The 17,783-nt window shown below is 44.3% G+C and overlaps 1 protein-coding gene across 1 annotated transcript; it reads right to left on the bottom strand.

Moving 5' to 3' along the window:
- Positions 1-551: 551 nt before the first annotated feature.
- On the bottom strand, positions 552-17,355 carry LOC115470158 (osteocalcin-like). The gene is made up of 5 exons (XM_030203112.1): positions 17,111-17,355; positions 11,065-11,103; positions 7,243-7,287; positions 2,252-2,330; positions 552-1,412 (listed from the first exon to the last, which is right to left on the bottom strand). The coding sequence occupies exons 1-5, from the start codon at positions 17,169-17,171 to the stop codon at positions 1,283-1,285; spliced, it is 354 nt and encodes a 117-aa protein (XP_030058972.1). The 5' UTR covers positions 17,172-17,355; the 3' UTR covers positions 552-1,282.
- Positions 17,356-17,783: the final 428 nt, after the last annotated feature.

Consider the following 17,783-nt stretch of genomic DNA (forward strand, 5'->3'; position numbering starts at 1 on the left):
AGGACAAGGTTTGGGACCCACTGCCTCAGACACATTCACTCCAATTCTATATATCGCGCCTTAATTTCTCCGCGGAAATCAAAGCGTATTCTATAACAATGCATGTAATTGAATTGGTTAACTAGCTAATCAACGCTGTCAATTGGATGTGAACAAGCAACTATCAGCACTAATGCACACAACTTGCTAAGTGTATTTTGTAACGTGGTGCACATAAATTCCAAGTTGTATAGTTGAAAAGGGGGCGTGGAATGGGTGTTTCTAAAATCTATGTGCATTATTATAGAATACACCCGCTCTGTGCCTAATATAGGCGTCGGGATTTATGCCAAGTAAAACGTGGCCTAAATGGACACGACCAAATTTGTTCATGTGGTGAGGTGCTCAGTGTATTCTATATACTGAGCGGAAATTTAAGCCTATTCTATAAAATTTAGGTGACTTTAGAGAATATGCCTAGGCGCATTTTTTTTCCGCACATATTTTTCAGGTGCCATATATAGAATCTAGCCCACTGCCTATATATCTCACTTTTGGGGGGCAATCTAGAGGCAATGGAGGGTGAAAATGAATTGCCCAACTTCTTTGGTTTCTGCCTACTGCTGTAACCACTAGGCTATCCCACTCAAAGCATGCACAGTCCCCAATCAAAGCATCTCACTCAAAAGCATGCACAGTCCCCAATTCTCACATGAACCTGCCATTGCCCCCCCAACTATGCCCTGCAATTTTCCCCATGCTGCTTCTGTGGAGGTAAAGTGTGGCAGCTTGCAGGGAAGGCTATGATTGAAGATCATTTGACAGGGTGAGAGTGGGAAAGAGTGAATGAGCTTGGGTAGGGTGATAAAAAAAGTAAATGGGGTTCTTGGTAGGGGCCCACAAATGTATGTTTGTCTGGTGCCTAATATAGTATTAATTCGACCTTGTTCACTGTGGGAAATCCTGACATAATATATGTTCCTTTTGGGTACCTTTCAACTTATTGAGTTTTCACTGTTTGTTCTTGTGTGCTGAGCTTCTTCAGAGGAGCAGCAGAGAACAAGTTGTTCCGCTCAGTATATAGTTGTTGGCTTGTTTCCTTTGTCTGGTTTCTGTTCCCTGGCATTTTGTTCTCTCTCATTCTCAAGAAGCTCAGGAAGTTAAACTCTGTGTCTCAAAGCCTTGCTGGAAATGGGCAAACTGAAAAGAAGGGTGGTACAGATCAAGCTGCTCCTCCTCTCAACACATCAGGCCCTGCAGGTTAATAGTAGATTCTGAGAGGGGAGAGGAGGTGGAACATCCTTCAAACTGGTCCAAAGTACCGACGATAGGCCTGATGGAACCCCACTTGTCTTGAGAGATAGTCACATGGCCAATACTCCTCACACTGCTCCTTCTTCATCTCCATTGGGGACTTAAATTGCTCATGTATCCTGTGACAAGAGAAACCAACATAACTAGGTAAGGCCCTTAACTGACCAAGATCTAAACAGGTAGAGTTTCAAAACTTAAGAACAGGTTTCTTTATGATTATTTCTTAGTGGGGAGACTTGATAATTGGTAAAATGTCATGGGGATGTCTGCAGAAACAAAATTTCTCTAGTTGCTGCTCCCTAAGGAGCAGGTTTTGAAGCACACTCAAGAGCATCTTTGTTGGGAAGTTAATCTTAGATTAGCTGAATCTAGATTGTAAGCTCTTTGAGCAGGGACTGTCCTTCTATGTTAAATTGTACAGTGCTGCGTAACCCTAGTAGCGCTTTATAAATGTTAAGTAGTAGTAGTAGTAGAAAGCTGTAAGGTAAGTTTGATTGCAAATGTGTAGGATCCTGGCTCTCCGAATCAATTTGGGCCTTGGAAAGACAGCAGGAATCACACAGAAAAACAGCCTGTGCCCCAAAGTGGGGTATGGGAATAGTAAGGGGTAATACTTAACTTAAAACCATAGAATATGGTAACAGAAAAGGACCTATCAATTTACATCCTGAAAATGATCTTTGATTTACTTCCTGGTTAAAATGCCATAGACCTCAGTTGATTTCTGGTTTCCTCTTTCTTTGCAAATAGGGATATAGCCCTGCTTTACGTAGGGAGTTAGAGAAGATTGCAGGTCCCAGAGAACAGTGAAAGTGTGTGTGTGTGTGTGGGGGGGGGGGGGGGGGGGGGGGGCGTGTGAAGCACAGCTAAGTTACAGGATCCTTGGTTAGTTGTAAGCCTTGTTAGTTCTGGTCCGTCCTCAAGCAGAAATGAAAGTTGACCCTGAGAGATGTTATACCATTCATAATAACCGTAGGATCTCTTCTGCCTCTTCTTTACCAAAGAATTTGCTGTGTTTCTTCTCATCTTAATGACAGCTAAGAGAAAAGAGAATAGGGGATTCAAAGTTAGCATGCTACTTATGCACACATGTACACACACACACACTGAGAGTAGGGAGGGGTTGAGTTATGCCTCTAGACAGTTCATGAATTTTGTATTATATTCACAAGCATAATGGTGGGAGGGGGTGGGGGTGGGGGGAAGCATTGCCCCCAAATGCTGCAGAATGGAGTGTCTTTGTCTACCTTCCCCACCCCACATGGTCCAGCATTTCCTCATCTCTTTTCCTTCCTTCCCCTCAAACCTGCCTTTGGCCTATGGCTCCTTTCCCGTGCTGTGACTATTGGCACTAACCCCTCCTTCCCCCAAAAGCAACTGGCATAGAGCCTCATGCTGATGCGCTCAGCCAGGCCCTGCTGGTTCCACCTACTTGGATGCATACTTCCTTCTACCATTGGGGCGGGACAGGCGGAGCCTGGCTCCAGGGCTGCTGAGAGACTAGGCGGCCCGGTGCAAGGCCGCCCCCCGAGGTCACCGCCACTCCCACCCTGAGGCCGCTGCCCTCTCCATCCGCGGCCGGGCCCCCTGCATTGAAATCACAGCGCCTCTCACCTCTGTGTGAAAGCGCTGCAGGCAGCAGCAGATCGCCAACCTTTGGCCTCCTTCCCTCCCTGTGTCCCGCCTCTCACCTCTGTGGGAAAGCGCTGCAGGCAGCAGTAGATCGCCTCCCTTTGGGCCTCCTTCCCTCCCTGTGTCCCGCCATCGCGGAAGTTACATCAGATGAGAGCAGGACACAGGGAGGGAAGGAGGCCCTAAGGGAGATGATCTGCTGCTGCCTGCAGCACTTTCACACGGAGGGAGGTGAGAGGTGCTGTGATTTTAATGCAGGAGGCCTGGCCCGGTGGCAGATGGTCGACTACGGAGCTGAGGGCGGGCAGGTGGGACTGCGATGCCGGGCCCCCCTTGGAGGCCCAGGCCCGGGGAATTTTGTCCCCCCTGCCCCCCCTCTCGGCGGCCCTGCCTGGCTGAGTGCTTGAACGGGAGGCTCTGTGCTGGTTGCTCTTTTGCTGTTTTGTATCTTTTAGTGCTGACAGTTGCAGCAATGGTAAGCACCTGCGGGACAAGCGCAGGTTGGGGGGTGGGTGAGAAGGAGTGATGCTGGAAAGGAAGGGAGGGGAGGAGGGAGAGAGGAGGAGATCCTGGACCACAGTGGTGGGGAAGAAGGTGGAAAAGAAAATTGCGGAAATCAATTTGGGGGGGGGGGGGAGAGGGGAGATTCTAGATTTGGGTGGGGGCAGTAGGAAGAGATTAGGAGGCTGACACTCAAGTAGCAGGACTTATCTACTCCTTTTGAGCTAAGATCATTTTTATGCACCTTTCCTGACTTCAGGTGCAAGTTTTCCGTAAGTTAGCCACCCCTATTTTCTATCTAACTTTTGTTACTCTATCATCTGTCTATATGTTCCATCTCTACTTACTCCTTATGCTATTAAGATGTTTTAAAGTGTATTGTATTGACATAGTAGCATATTGAGCCACAATGTGTATTGTTATTTGAATATTTTTACTGCTGTAATTGTCTATTGTCTATGTTCAGCTTATGGTGCCTTGGGCGAATTTCTTCAAAAAGACATCAAATAGCTATATAGATGTGAATGGTGCCATTTAAACATAGAAGTAGAAATATTGGTCTTATACGTGTATGTTGCACTGCTTGCATGCACAAACTCCTAGTGATGGCCCTTGTTTTGTGAAAATGTTCATGAATAAAAAATGATTTTCCCTGTTGTGTGTAGTGCCAAATGTATAGCACTGTCAAAAAGGCTCTGCATTCACAGAGTCATTTATAGTGTCTTTAATTTTTATTGAATACATTTCTCATATAAAAAACACACCTAACATAGGAACAAAACTATGAAAAAGGAGTAAATACATCGGCAATTCACAGAGTCATTTATAAAATATTAGTGTATGTTAAATGCTGGGACCTTAATGTCTGATTTCCTACATAGATCACCCTTGAATAGTTATTCTCTAAATCTGTATGACAGAGTGTGGGCAGTAGCCTAGTGCAGCGTTTTTCAAACAGTGTGCCGTGGCACATTGGTGTGCCACAGCTGGTCCTCAGGTGTTCCACAGGAGTTGAGGGTCATTTATTAGTAGGGCCAGCTTAATTTGTGCCAGAACAGAGTATATCTTTTAAAAGTTTCCTTGTTGCTAGCGGTCGGTGCCAGCGAGCAGCGATTCATGCAGCCTGCTTGCGCCAAACATGGAGCCTTCTCTCTGATGTAACTTCCTGCTTTCACATAAATAGGAAGTTACATCAGGGAGAAGGCTCCGAGGTTGACATGAACAGGCTGTATGAATCGCTGCCCATTGCAGCCGACCACTGGAGACAAGAAGGTATTGGGGGGGGGGGGGGGGGGGGGGGGGAGATGCCTGATCGCTGGCTGGAGAGGGAACAGGAGGGAGAGATACTGAACTATTTGTGAGGATGGAGGGGGAGAAGGTAAATGCTGGACTATTTGTAGGGAGGGGGAAGAAGGTAAAATGCTGGACCAAGTTTGGGTGGGGAGGGGAGAAGTAGAAGGTAAAATGCTGGACCATTTGTGGAGGCGTGTCTTGATAATTTTAGTGCCATGTAAGTGTGCCGTGAGATGAAAAACTTTGAAGATCTCTGGCCTAGTGGTTTGATCCTGGGGAACTGGGTTCAATTCGTACTGCAAGGAATGTGAATGTGCTTTGTCGGCATTACCATGCCAGGGATTGCTAGCATGGTTTGGTAAAAGAGGCCCTAAGAAAGGTTGAAAAAGGCCAAATGATGACCAGTATGGTTTAATGGTGAGGTGGAAAAGGCGGTGAAAAATGAAAGGGCTTTCTGAAAATGAAAGCTGACACTAATGAAGTGGAAGTCTTTGTGAGGCTACCACTTGAAGTCTCGGCAGTCATGTTTTAAAGAATTTTCTTATTAAAAATTTTTTTCTAATAAAGTTAAATAAGATAATAGTGATTGTAGTTACTTTTGTGAGAGATGCAAACTCATTAGAGATATCCTGAAAGCCCTAGAGGGCTAGGAGTGAATTCAGAAAGTCTATAGTGTTAGAACAGGGGTGGGCAACCATTATCCTCAAGAGCCACAACTCAGTGGAAGCAGTGCATGTAAATCAATCTCAACGTATTCATTGTGGAAATCTTGAAAACCCAACGGGTTATGGCTCTTGAGGGCTATGGTTGCCCACCCCTGTGTTAGAAGAACATCTACTTCTCTCACTGAACAATGAGAGGGAGAAAAACCCCTACCCTTTTAGCTCTTCCTGCATGCCCAAAAAGGGGTGTGGAAAGTTAGTGCATTTTCTTTACCCTAGGGGGAGTTCTCAGTCTAATCCAGTGGATCCCAAGCCTGGTCCTGGAGGCACCCCAGCCAATCGGGTTTTCAGCATATCTACAATGAATATTCATGAGATAGATTTGCATGCAGTGGAGGCAGTGCATGCAAATCTCTCTCATAAATATTCATTGTGTGTATCCTGAAAACCTGACTGGCTGGGGTGCCTCCAAGACCAGGTTTGGGAACCACTGACCTAATTCGTGGGGTACAAGTGGTCAGTCACTTTTTCAGGATATCCACAGTGAATATGCATGAGGGAAATTTGCATGCACTTGCCTTGCTTGAATGCAAATTTCTCTAATGCACATAACTTATTCATTGTGAATATTCTGAAAATCTGACTTGGATGGTTGTGTCCCAAAGGACCAGGTTGACAACCAGTGTTCTACCCATTATCAAGGCAGATTCTTTCTGTGGTAAGAGAAAAGCGTATATATTTATCTGTATCATTGGGAAGTCTATAACAGTGATATATTGCCATTGTTCTTCCCTAAGTTGCAGATTTGGAGGACATCAGAGACAAACTCAGACCAATAACCCATATCTGTTTGGGAGGAAGATGACTGCCAATGCTCTTCCTTCTCTTTATCCTTCCTCCAGCACTCGTGGTTTAAATCTAAGCATACCCCAGAACGCAATAATCCTGGTTTCCTAGTCTACAGTGGCCATAAATCCCTTTCTGATCACAGATCTACATTGTGAATCTCATTTATTCCACAGCAACTTTCTCACTAACTACTAACAGAGAACAGATCACTCATAGGTTGTCCTTCATCAAGTAATCATATCCCATCAGAAGAGTTCCTCCACTTTGTTGATGTAAATAGCCTCCCTTGCTTTGCAGTAGCACTGATTTATAAATGCAACCCTGGTCATCCTCCAAAAATCAAGTAAGCAATGGAAGAATCTGGTGATAAGCTGACTGTATTTGTGGTTCTGATAAGCAAGAAATGGGAGGGTGTGGAATGGCACATCTGGACGTAAAGTGTATGGGTAGTGGACCAACAGAACTGTCCTCTAAACCAAGGAATGCTTCTTGTAGAGTGTTTATTTTCGATAGGGGTGAGCAGTAGTGATCTGCTTCCAGACACTATGAAGTCTAGGCCATAGGCCCTTCTTCCACTTTCAACCAGCACTCTCACAAACTGCAGTCAAACTTTAGACAGGATCCAGACTAAGGATGCATATTTGCTAGTGCACCTTAAAAAAACTAATGGATGCTAAAGTGATTTAATATGCACTAGCCTGAAATTTTGTGTTTAAACACCATAGCATGTGTTAAAAATGTGCTATTAAAATAAATGTGTGAAACTAACTAAAAAGGAGAAAAAACACCCCAAAATCAGAAGAAAATTGGTACAAAATGAAAACTAACCTTTTTTTTTTTTGCCTGTGTGCATTCTTATTTCAGACTTCACTTTCAGGTGCCGTCTTCCTACTTCCTCCCAGTTCCCATTACATTACTATACTTCCATGAAACCTCCATCTCTTCAAAATTCTCCCTAAATCTTTCAAGCATCGACACATCTGGAACGGGGCAGAACGCAGATATCACTTACCCTCATTGCTGTGCGATTCACTGGGACTATGGGCGCTGCTAAAATCTGCAAAGCATAAACAGAAAATAAGCAGTGAGAAAGAGCAAGAGGGTACAGGAGAAAGTACAAGAAACAAACATCAAATGTGCTCAGATATTGCCTTAGTTAAGTACATATGAGGAAGACATGGGTGAACATTCAGCCTTGGAGGTATTGATATAATAAGCTTTTTTCTTCCTTTCCCACATAAGGCACAGAATAGGAGCATCTCTTCACAATACAGACCTTAAGTGTACCTCATGAACTCACCCAGTGTATGCTAGCAAAGTTTCATTGTACTGGTAGTTAACTATCAGGCTTATTTTGAAAAGTGATCGCCGGAGATCTCCCGACAAATCGGGAGATGGCCAGCGATCTCTCAAAAGCGGTGAAATTGGTATAATCGAAAGCTGCTTTTTTGACACCATTGCCGCTTTCCCGTCGCTGAGCCGGCGAAAGTTCAAGGGGGCGTGTCGGCGGCGTAATGAAGGCGGGGCATGGGCGTGGCTACCAGATGGCCGGCTTTCGCGGATAATGGAAAAAAAAGCAGCGTTAATCAGCATTTCGCCGGGTTTACTTGGTCCTTTTATTTTCACGACCAAGCCTCAAAAAGGTGCCCCAACTCACCAGATGACCACCGGAGGGAATGGGGGATGACCTCCCCATACTCCCCCAGTGGTCACCAACCCCATCCCACACTAAAAAAATAAAAATAAAAACCTTTTTTTGTCAGCCTTTATGCCAGCCTCAAATGTCATACCCAGCTCCCTGACAGCAGTATGCAAGTCCCTGGAGCAGTTTTTAATGGGTGCAGTGCACTTCAGGCCAGTGGCGTAGCCAGACTGCCAATTTTGGGTGGGCCTGAACCCAAAGTGGGTGGGCACAAAATTTTCTCTCTACCCCCCTCCCCCAGCAAAATGTAGTCGCACTCAGATACATTTGTCACACAGGGTAAAGTGCTGCTTTTCAGTGCATCAGATTTCAGACAATTTATTTAATAGCCTAACATCCTTTTCAGTGAGCTTTCAGAGGCCAAAACCTCCTGCCTCAGGTCAGTATAATGCTGTTACGGTATCCTCTCCTGACCTAAGGAAGGAAGTATTGGTCTCTGAAACTTTATTAATACCATATTACTTTATCCTAAATTAAAAATACAATTATTTTCTTTACCTTTGTTGTATGGCCATTTACTTTTTCTCATTGTGTTGCTCCCAGTCTCTAGATTCTGCTTTCCTTCATTTTCGCTTAACTCTTCTGCCAGAGTTTCCTGGCCATTTGTCATTTTTCTCTCCTTTTTTTTGCTTTCTTCAATATTTTTCTGCCCCTCTCTCTCTCTCTCTCTCTCTCTGTCCAGATTTAATTCATTCTTACTATCCATTCTTTAATTTCCTTCATCTACTTATGGCTTTTCAACTTTTTCTCACTCTTGTTCTCCCCATGCCCCTTCCTCTTATTCTCCAGTCTTTCACTACTCTCCTTTTCCATCCAGCAGCTCTCTTCTTTCTCTCCCCATCCTACCAGTGTCTCCCCTCTCTCTCCCCATCCTTCCAGTAATCGCCCCTCTTTCTTTCTGCATCCTTCCATCCAGTGTCACCTCTTTCTCCCTACCCTTCCATCCAGCGTCTTCCCTCTTTCTCTCCCCATCCTTCCACCCATCTACCCTCTCTCCTGATCCTTCTATCTAATGTCTCTCTCTCCCTCCTTCTAACCAGTGTCTATCTCTCTACCCTTTTCTGTTCAGTGTCCCTTCTCTCTCCACATCCTTCCAGTCTCTCCCCTTTCTCTCTGCATCCTTTCATCCATCTCCCCTCTTTCTCTCCCCATCCTTCCATCCAGTGTCTCTCTCCCTATCCATCCATTTTCCCTCTTTCTCTGCCATCCTTCCATCCGTTTTCCCTCTTTCTCTGCCATCCTTCCGTCTGTTTTCCCTCTTTCTCTCCCCATCCTTCTGTTTTCCCTCTTTCTCTGCCATCCTTCCGTCTGTTTTCCCTCTTTCTCTAACATCCTTCCGTCTGTTTTCCCTCTTTCTCTCCCGATCCTTCCGTTTTCCCTCTTTCTCTGCCATCCTCCTATCTGTTTTCCCACTTTCTCTCCCCATCCTTCTGTTTTCCCTCTTTTTCCCCAGTCCCCATCCTGCCATCAGTTTTCCCTCTTTCTCTCCCCATCCTTCTGTTTTCCCTCTTTCTCCCCAGTCCCCATCCTGCCATCCGTTTTCCCTCTTTCTCTCCCCATCCTTCCGTTTTCCCTCTTTCTCCCCAGTCCCCATCCTGCCATCCGTTTTCCCTCTTTCTCTCCCCATCCTTCCGTTTTCCCTCTTTCTCCCTAGTCCCCACCCTGCCATCCGTTTTCCCTCTTTCTCTCCCCATCCTTCTGTTTTCCCTCTTTCTCCCCACTGGGGACAATTTTCCCCGCTCCCTCCATGCTGAATCCTCCCTTAAGATTTTCAAAGCTGAGCTAAAAGCATGGTTGTTTAGACAAGCATTTGAAGTGTTTTTTTCACCAACTGGAGGTCCTTTACCTTTTCTTTCTTTGCTATTTCTCTCCGATTTCCTCCTTCCTTTTCTTTGTATGAATGTTTGTCTTTCCTATTATTAATGATGTTCCTTTCCTACTGCTTATTTTATTAGCCTGTTCACTGCTTAGCTCTGCCATGGCAGCTTGAGCGGTCTAGAAAGTTCAAATAAACTATAAACCATAACCATATATTTACAGAACGCCCCTGACTCGCCCATGCCCCTCCCATATCCAGGCCCCATCTTCAGTTCCACGCCATAAATGTTGCGTGCAGATCTTTATAGAATAGCATGTAACACGATACACAACTTTAAATTGTTAACACCCGATTATTAGCACTAATTGGCTTGTTAGCCAATTAATGTGCACATGGATCTCAGAACTGTGTGCAATTCTGAGCGCCATAAATAGAATTCAGGGAAAAGGTTATTTGCAATGCTGATATTTATGCACAGAATAACACTCCAACACATGCACAGATGCAATTTTTTTCTGCTTGGACTTGTATGCAGAACTGTCACCTCCCTTATTCTGTCTTAAAAAGTTCCAGTACTGTTATGCTTGTAGTAAAAAAAAAAAAAAAGACATGGGGGTTAAATCCTCACAGACACTGCTGCAGAAGAATGAGCTAATCTTTCTGGCTTCCTCAGACCTGGTGTTCAAGTTTCTGCATTGTGCCTACCTTAGAGTCTTTCTGTGCATTTCTCTGCATCGGGGCAGAATAGCCAGTAGCCTCATTGTCATTGACTTTAATATGCTGTGTGCTGGTGTCTGATGTATGATTTTGACGGATTAGCTTCTGCGCAAAACCCTTTTCTGTATTGTGCACCCAGAAAATTGTGTGCAGACATAGTGCTTATCACACCCTTCCATCTGTACTAGCTTTCTGCAGAAGCAGAGGCCTTAGTAATTTTGTTTCTCTTCACAAGTTTAGAAAGCATTTGATTTGTCTTTTCTGTTATTAAAGACATGCACTTTTCATGAACACTGTCTACAATATAGAAGGAAGTAGATTTTCCTTACATGAACACGTGTTTAGGAAATGTATAGACAAACATCAACAAATACTGATTTTATTGGTCCTTAGCCTCTCTCTTAGAAATTAAGTCACATGTACAGTATATTATATAGTTTGGCTTGTAAATGTCAGACAAATGTACTGGCCACAAGATGGCGCCAGACTCTACAAGATGTGGATGATCTGCTGCACTAAAAGGCTCCAATGGACCCCACCATGCAGCAATCCAGGCACTGACTTAACTCATAGGAAGAGGAGGAGAGGACACTTACCTTCTGTGCTGTTGGAGGTACTGTAAGAGCTGTCAGAATCTGGAAAATAGCAGAAACAGAGACTTAGAGTAAAAGTAGGGTGGCATTGCTAACCTCTTCTTGTCAGGTACTCATTGTAATTTTGACTTGCTGCATGGAAAATGTGCTCTGGTGATAGTCACAACTCACAAGGAAATAAAACATCCAGAGTCACATAGTGACAAACCAGGGCTTCCAAACCCCCATCATATAGGTAGGCACAGATTAAGGACCCTGTAGGCTGCAGGCAGTGCAGTATCCCTGTCATGGACACTTTCCCCTGTGATCTCCTTTTGTTATATTGCTTATGTAAATGTTTACACTTACTGTTAATGAGCTTTCAGACCCTGGGTGACTGCCCCACCCTCCTGCCTTTTAATCCATCACTGCATCGGGGTGGGGGTGGGGGTGTTCACTAAAAACAAATGGGTCAATATTCAAAGAGATTTAACCAGATAGTGCCACTGAATATCAGTCCTAAACGCCTAAGCTGAACCCGGTTATTCAGTGGCTGGTCCAGGGACAGAGATGGCACTTAACCGGTTAATTGCTCATGTGCAGCCCTTAACTGGTTAAGTTAGCTGTCCAGATAGGATTACATAAATAGCAGTCCTATCTTTGGCCAGTTTATCCTATCCAGTTAAGGCTGTATATCAGCATTTAACTGGTTAAGTGAGGGCCAGCAGCACATACCTGGATATTCAATACCATAGAAACAAAGAAAATGTAGACAGATAAAAATCATATGGCCTATCCAGTCTGCCCATCCCTGCCATCTCCCCTCCCTATTACTCTCTTAGAGATCCTATGTACTTGTTCCAAGCTCTCTTGAATTCAGGTACTATTTTTGTCTCTACCACTTTCACTGGGAGGCCGTCCCACGAATTCACCACTCTTTCCATGAAGAAGTATTTCCTGAATCTATCCCCTTTCACCTTCATCTAATGCCCCCTTGTTCCAGAGCTTCCTTTCAATTGAAAGTGACTCACCTCCTGTGCATTTATGCCATGGAGTATTTAAATGTCTTTATCATATCTCCCCTCTCCAGCCTTTCTTCCAAAGTATACATACTGAGATAAAGATCTCAGACTTAACCAATACGCTTTATGACAAAGACCACTGACTATTTTAGTAGCTGCCTTCTGAATTACTGTTTATATCTTTTTGAAGGTTCAGTCTCCAGAATTGTACACAATATTCTAAATGAGGTCTCACCAGAGTCTTATATTGGGGCATCATCAGCTCCTTTTTCCTACTGGTCATTCCTCTCCCTATGCACCCAAGCATCCTTCTAGCTTTCGCTGTCATCTTTGCTACCTGTTTGACCACCTAAAGATCATCACATACAATCACACCCAAGTCCTACTCCTCTTTCATGCATAAAAGTTCTTCATCCCCTAAATTGTACTGTTCCCTCTGGTTTTTGCAGCCCAAATGCATGAACCTGCATTTTTCAGCTGCCAAATTCTAGACCATTCCTCCAGTTTTGCTAAGTCCTTCCTCATGTTATCCACACCAGCAGTGCTGTCTACCCTTTTGCAAATGTTGGTATCATCTGCAAAGAGGCAAACCTTACCAGACAGCCCTTCAGCAATATCGCTTACAAAAATGTTAAAAAGAACCAGCCCATGAACCAAATGATGTGGACGTGGCCCAGCATTGAATATCCAGGCATAAAGCCAACGGTGGCGACAAATATCACTGCCTCCAGCTAAATATGTAACCCATACATTCTAACTTGCATACTGCACCTCCTCCTTATAAACACATTTTATTGCTATGTGTGACATCTTGCACATGCCGCTAACTATGTATGTATCTGGTGCTATTAGGGAATGGTAAGAGTTTTTTTGAGGAGAGAGCAGTGCACTGCTGCCTTATGCTTTTGTTGATTGCATATATAGAAGCAAAGCTGACAAGCACCTGAGCTTAAAACAGGATGCTTTGTGGCAGCAACTCGGCAAGGCTGGACCTTTCTTTGACAGTGATCACAGAAGCTGCCACTGCTTGCTTTGAACACCGTTAATGCCACATTCATTCTGAGGAAGAGTTTATTTTCATCTCAGCCTGATGAGGGGATTCTGTTAAAGGGGTGGGGGAATAGAGATGTGGGGATGGATGCAGTGGCATAGCCGGGGGGGGGGGGGGGTGCCAGGGGAGCGGCCGCTTCCCCAAACAGAGTTCTGCCAGCTCCAGCGCCTATTTTTTTCTCAATGTGTTGCATTGAAAATGTGTGCCAGCGCCGGCGGAAGTCGGCTCTCACGCCACTCTTGCTCCCCCCGCGCCGTCAACCTGGCTCCGCTTCTGGATGGATGACATTTCAAAGCTATTTGCCTTGTTAGATTTCCCTGACTGGGCATCCTCCCCCACCCCTGAAATTGCCAAAGATCTGCATGCGTCCTTTAAAGTTGGATTATAAAGAAATTTCCCTATGGGTGTGTTTAGTTCAGATGAGTAGAAACAACACATATCTTTGCGTTTTCAATTCTAAAAGTGTTTTCCTCCCAACTGGCTGCCTATACCATTTTTGTACACACGTGGTTGTGGCTGGGTAGTTTCTCCTTGAAAATTATTCACAAGGTACATGTGCACCTTGCAACTAGGTAAGTGTTCAGCATTGCCCCTTAATGTTACAGAATGGACCAATCACCAATCAGATCCTTGCTAAAAATATAGATTAGAGTGCAGCAGTGGCTTCTGAGGTTAAGGATGTGGTATAAAATTTTCATTTTGTTTTAGCATTCAAGAAGTTGATAGTCAAATAGTTTGGCTATATGTTGGATCTAGATTCACAGGACAAGGTTGGTCCAGTCCTGGGTTTACTCTGTTGCATGCAGGGACTTATAGTTCTGATTTTCCCACTGCTTTCCCTAAGAAAAGCAAAACAACAAGTCCCAGCATGCAACGGGGTAAACCCAGGACTGGATCAATCCTGTCCTTAGAATCTGTATCTAGTTGGAAGCCTTAAGTTAACTGGGCAAACCCTGAAGGTCTCAGTTTTCTCCTCGACTCACCAGTAAACATTTTGTAGGGAAATAATTTCTTGTACAAAATTTACATATGTAAGAATCAGTGGAACTGGAGCCTCCCCAGGCTGAGATTAAATGATATTCAGCATTGACCAGCTAAACAAACCCAGATAGCTTTATAATATCTGGTCAGACAGTTTTCTGAAAAACTTAAATATGTCCAGTGGCATGCTTATTTAGGTACATTTTGCTTATGATTTGAATAAAATAATTTAGATACATTTATTTAGGCAATTTTTCCATTCAGTAGCTTTTTAAATATTGTTTTGAACAGTAAATCCATTTTTCAAAATTGCATTTTATAGTAGCTTTGGGGCTAGGATCTCTGCCCCTTTCGATGTTTTTGTCACCACTGTTATTATAAGTTCTTTGCACAATCTACACCTCTTCCCTGGGCTCGCTGATCTCGTCTCATGGTTTTCAGTATCATCTTTATGCTGATGACACCCAGCTATACCTCTCCACACCTGACATCACCGCGGAGACCCAGGCCAAGGTATCGGCCTGTCTATCCGACATTGCGGCATGGATGTCCAACCGTCACCCTGAACTGAACATGTCCAAGACCGAGCTCCTCGTCTTTCCTCCTAAACCCACTTCTCCTCTTCCTCCACGCTCTATCTCAGTTGATAACACCCTCATCCTCCCCGTCCCATCTGCCCGCAACCTCGGAGTCATCTTCGACTCCTCCCTCTCCTTCTCTGCGCATATCCAACAGACTGCCAAGACCTGTCGCTTCTTCCTCTTCAACATCAGCAAAATTCGCCCTTTCCTCTCTGAGCACACCACCAGAACTCTTGTCCACGCTCTCATTACCTCTCGCCTTGATTACTGCAACTTACTCCTCACCGGCCTCCCACTCAGCCATCTATCCCCCCTTCAATCCGTTCAGAACGCTGCCGCACGTCTTATATTCCGCCAGAACCGATATACTCATATCACCCCTCTCCTCAAATCACTTCATTGGCTTCCGATCAGATATCGCATACAATTCAAGCTCCTCCTCCTTACCTACAAATGCACTCAGTCTGCGGCTCATCACTACCTCTCCACCCTCATCTCCCCCTATGTTCCCGCCCGTAACCTCCGCTCACAGGACAAAGCCCTTCTCTCAGTACCCTTCTCCACCACTGCCAAATCCGCTCATTCTGCCTTGCCTCACCCTTGCCTGTAACAATCTTCCTTTACCCATACGCCATGCCCCCTCCCTACCCATCTTCAAATCTCTGCTTAAAACTCACCTCTTCAATGCTGCCTTCGGCGCCTAACCGCTTGAGAAATATAGAATGCCCCAATCTATCCACCCTATCAGATTAACTGTTCACTTGTCCTCTAGATTGTACACTTGTCTTTAGATTGTTCTCTTGTCTTTTAGATTGTAAGCTCTTTGAGCAGGGACTGTCCTTCTATGTTTAAATTGAACAGCGCTGCGTAACCCTAGTAGCGCTTTAGAAATGTTAGTAGTAGTAGTATGTGGGCAATCCTCCCTTTGTCAAGATACACATTAGTTATGAGCTGCAACTTGCTTGGTAAATAGCGGGGGTCCTTTTACTAAGCTGTGCTAAAAAGTGGTCGTGGTAGGTTTAAAGCATGGGTTTCCCACGTGCTTCAGCCACTTTATAGCACGGTTCTAAAATGTTAGAATTTTTACTTTTGCCAATAACGGCTACGTGCTAATTTCCAAATTAGCGCCTCCTATTTAGGAAGTGGTAAGGGCTCACACGCAACTTATACGGGTATGATTACTGCCGGGAATGCCTACTCCCCCCCCCACCTAGAAAATAGAAATAATTTTATGGGAGATGAGATTTTATATACTGCCTTTCTGTGGTTACAGTCAAAGTGGTTTATGTATTATATACTGAGTGGCCTAGTGGTTAGAGCACCAATCTTGCAATCCAGAGGTGGCTGGTTCCTATCCCACTGCTGCTCCTTGTGATCTTGGTCAAGTCACTTAACCCTCCATTGCTTCAGGTACAAACTTAGATTGTGAGCCCTCCTGGGACAGAGAAATATCCAGAGTAACTGAATGTGACTCACCTTGAGCTACTACTGAAAAAAGTGTGAGCAAAATCTAAATAAATACTGGTACTTACTTTGATCCTGGGGAAATGGAGAATTAGGGTGACTTACCCAGAGGCACAAGCAGCTGTAGTGGGAATCAAACCCACTTTCTCAGGACCAATGTCTGCTGCACTAACTACTAGGTTACTCCTTCTAACATGGTAACGTATGTGCAGCAAACTCAGAATTACTGCAGGGCGCCTGGGCTGTTTTGCTGTGCATTACCCATGCGGTAGCCCTACCGCCACTTGGTAAAAGGGCCCCTAAATTTGGCTAAAGGACTGCAGAGTAACAGCACAAAAAATAAACAAACAAACAAACAAACAAACAAACAAACAAGAAAAGCATACAGACACAGTATAATAGTGTCTGCTCTTTACTACACTCCACTCCATGCGTGGGCATTAGGGAAACTCCAGAAAAATGTAGAACACAGGTCCTAAAATGCTGTAAATATTTGTAGTAACAGGCGGGAGACAGGAGCTTTCTCTTCCCTTTCAGCACCTGTATGGTCAAAATCAACTCTACAAATCTAGAAGAGCAATCTAGTGGTAAGGTTTTTAAACCATAAGTCGTGAGAGGTTCAGGGACTTGAGCTGGAGAGCCAGCTGTTGAACACATTCCTGGTGTGACCTTGAGCAAGTCACAGTACTGCCCTGTGTGTCAGTGAGCAAAACTATGCACATCTTCTCTCTTCCCCTCTATGGAGGCTTCTGTACTAAGCTTTGGCTCTGCACATATACACAATGAACATGCACCAGATATATATGAATAAACTTGGTCTAAGAGCCAGTTTGGGTTGATTTCCCCAAAGACCAGATCTTTTGAGTCCCCTGAAGACTGCAGTTGGGAACTATTATAATTTAGCAATTTTGGACACTTTAATAACACAATACTTTTTGTGATTTCTGTAATATGGTTCCTTAAATCCTTACCTGAGCCACAAATGCAGAGGACAGCTAGTCCCAGAATGATCAGCACTATCAATGCTCTCATCTTCCTCTCTGTACAGATCCTATTGCAGTTTCTTCAGATGTTTATTTGGCTCCCTTGTTGAATAATTCTCTTCTGTCCCTGGTGGATCTCACTAGCTTTTGCTCTTCTCCAATGCCTTATATTCGGGCCCATGCTAGCATCACCCCTCCCTCTGAATCCTCCATCCCACATCCACCCATGATGGGAGACACCACATCCGTCTAGAAGAAACGAGAGCAAGCCACAAAACCTAGACATCCCGTTGTTTTGACACAGAACCAAACCCTTTTGTTGCTGGCGATAAGCCATTCACTTTGCCAAACTATATCCCTGCACTGACCCACAGACAATTATACAGAGGCACACACATACACACAGCCATACAGAGGCACACAGACAACTGCATAGTAAACAACAAACATGAAAGACAAAACCCAGACATAAACTGTACATATATCCAACAAATGTAACTGCTAACAGCTGTTAAGGAAAGAAATGTATGAACATTCCTTAAAGCAGTGATAAAGTGACAGCAAATGAAGGCAACGTCTTAAGATTCCTAGTGACATTAGAGCTAAGTACACAAATAGCATAGAAATTAACAAGAATTGTCTTTTTTTGCTTGCAGAAACT

This window comes from Microcaecilia unicolor, chromosome 1, assembly GCF_901765095.1.
Source record: "Microcaecilia unicolor chromosome 1, aMicUni1.1, whole genome shotgun sequence".
Classification (NCBI taxonomy): Eukaryota; Metazoa; Chordata; class Amphibia; order Gymnophiona; family Siphonopidae; genus Microcaecilia; species Microcaecilia unicolor.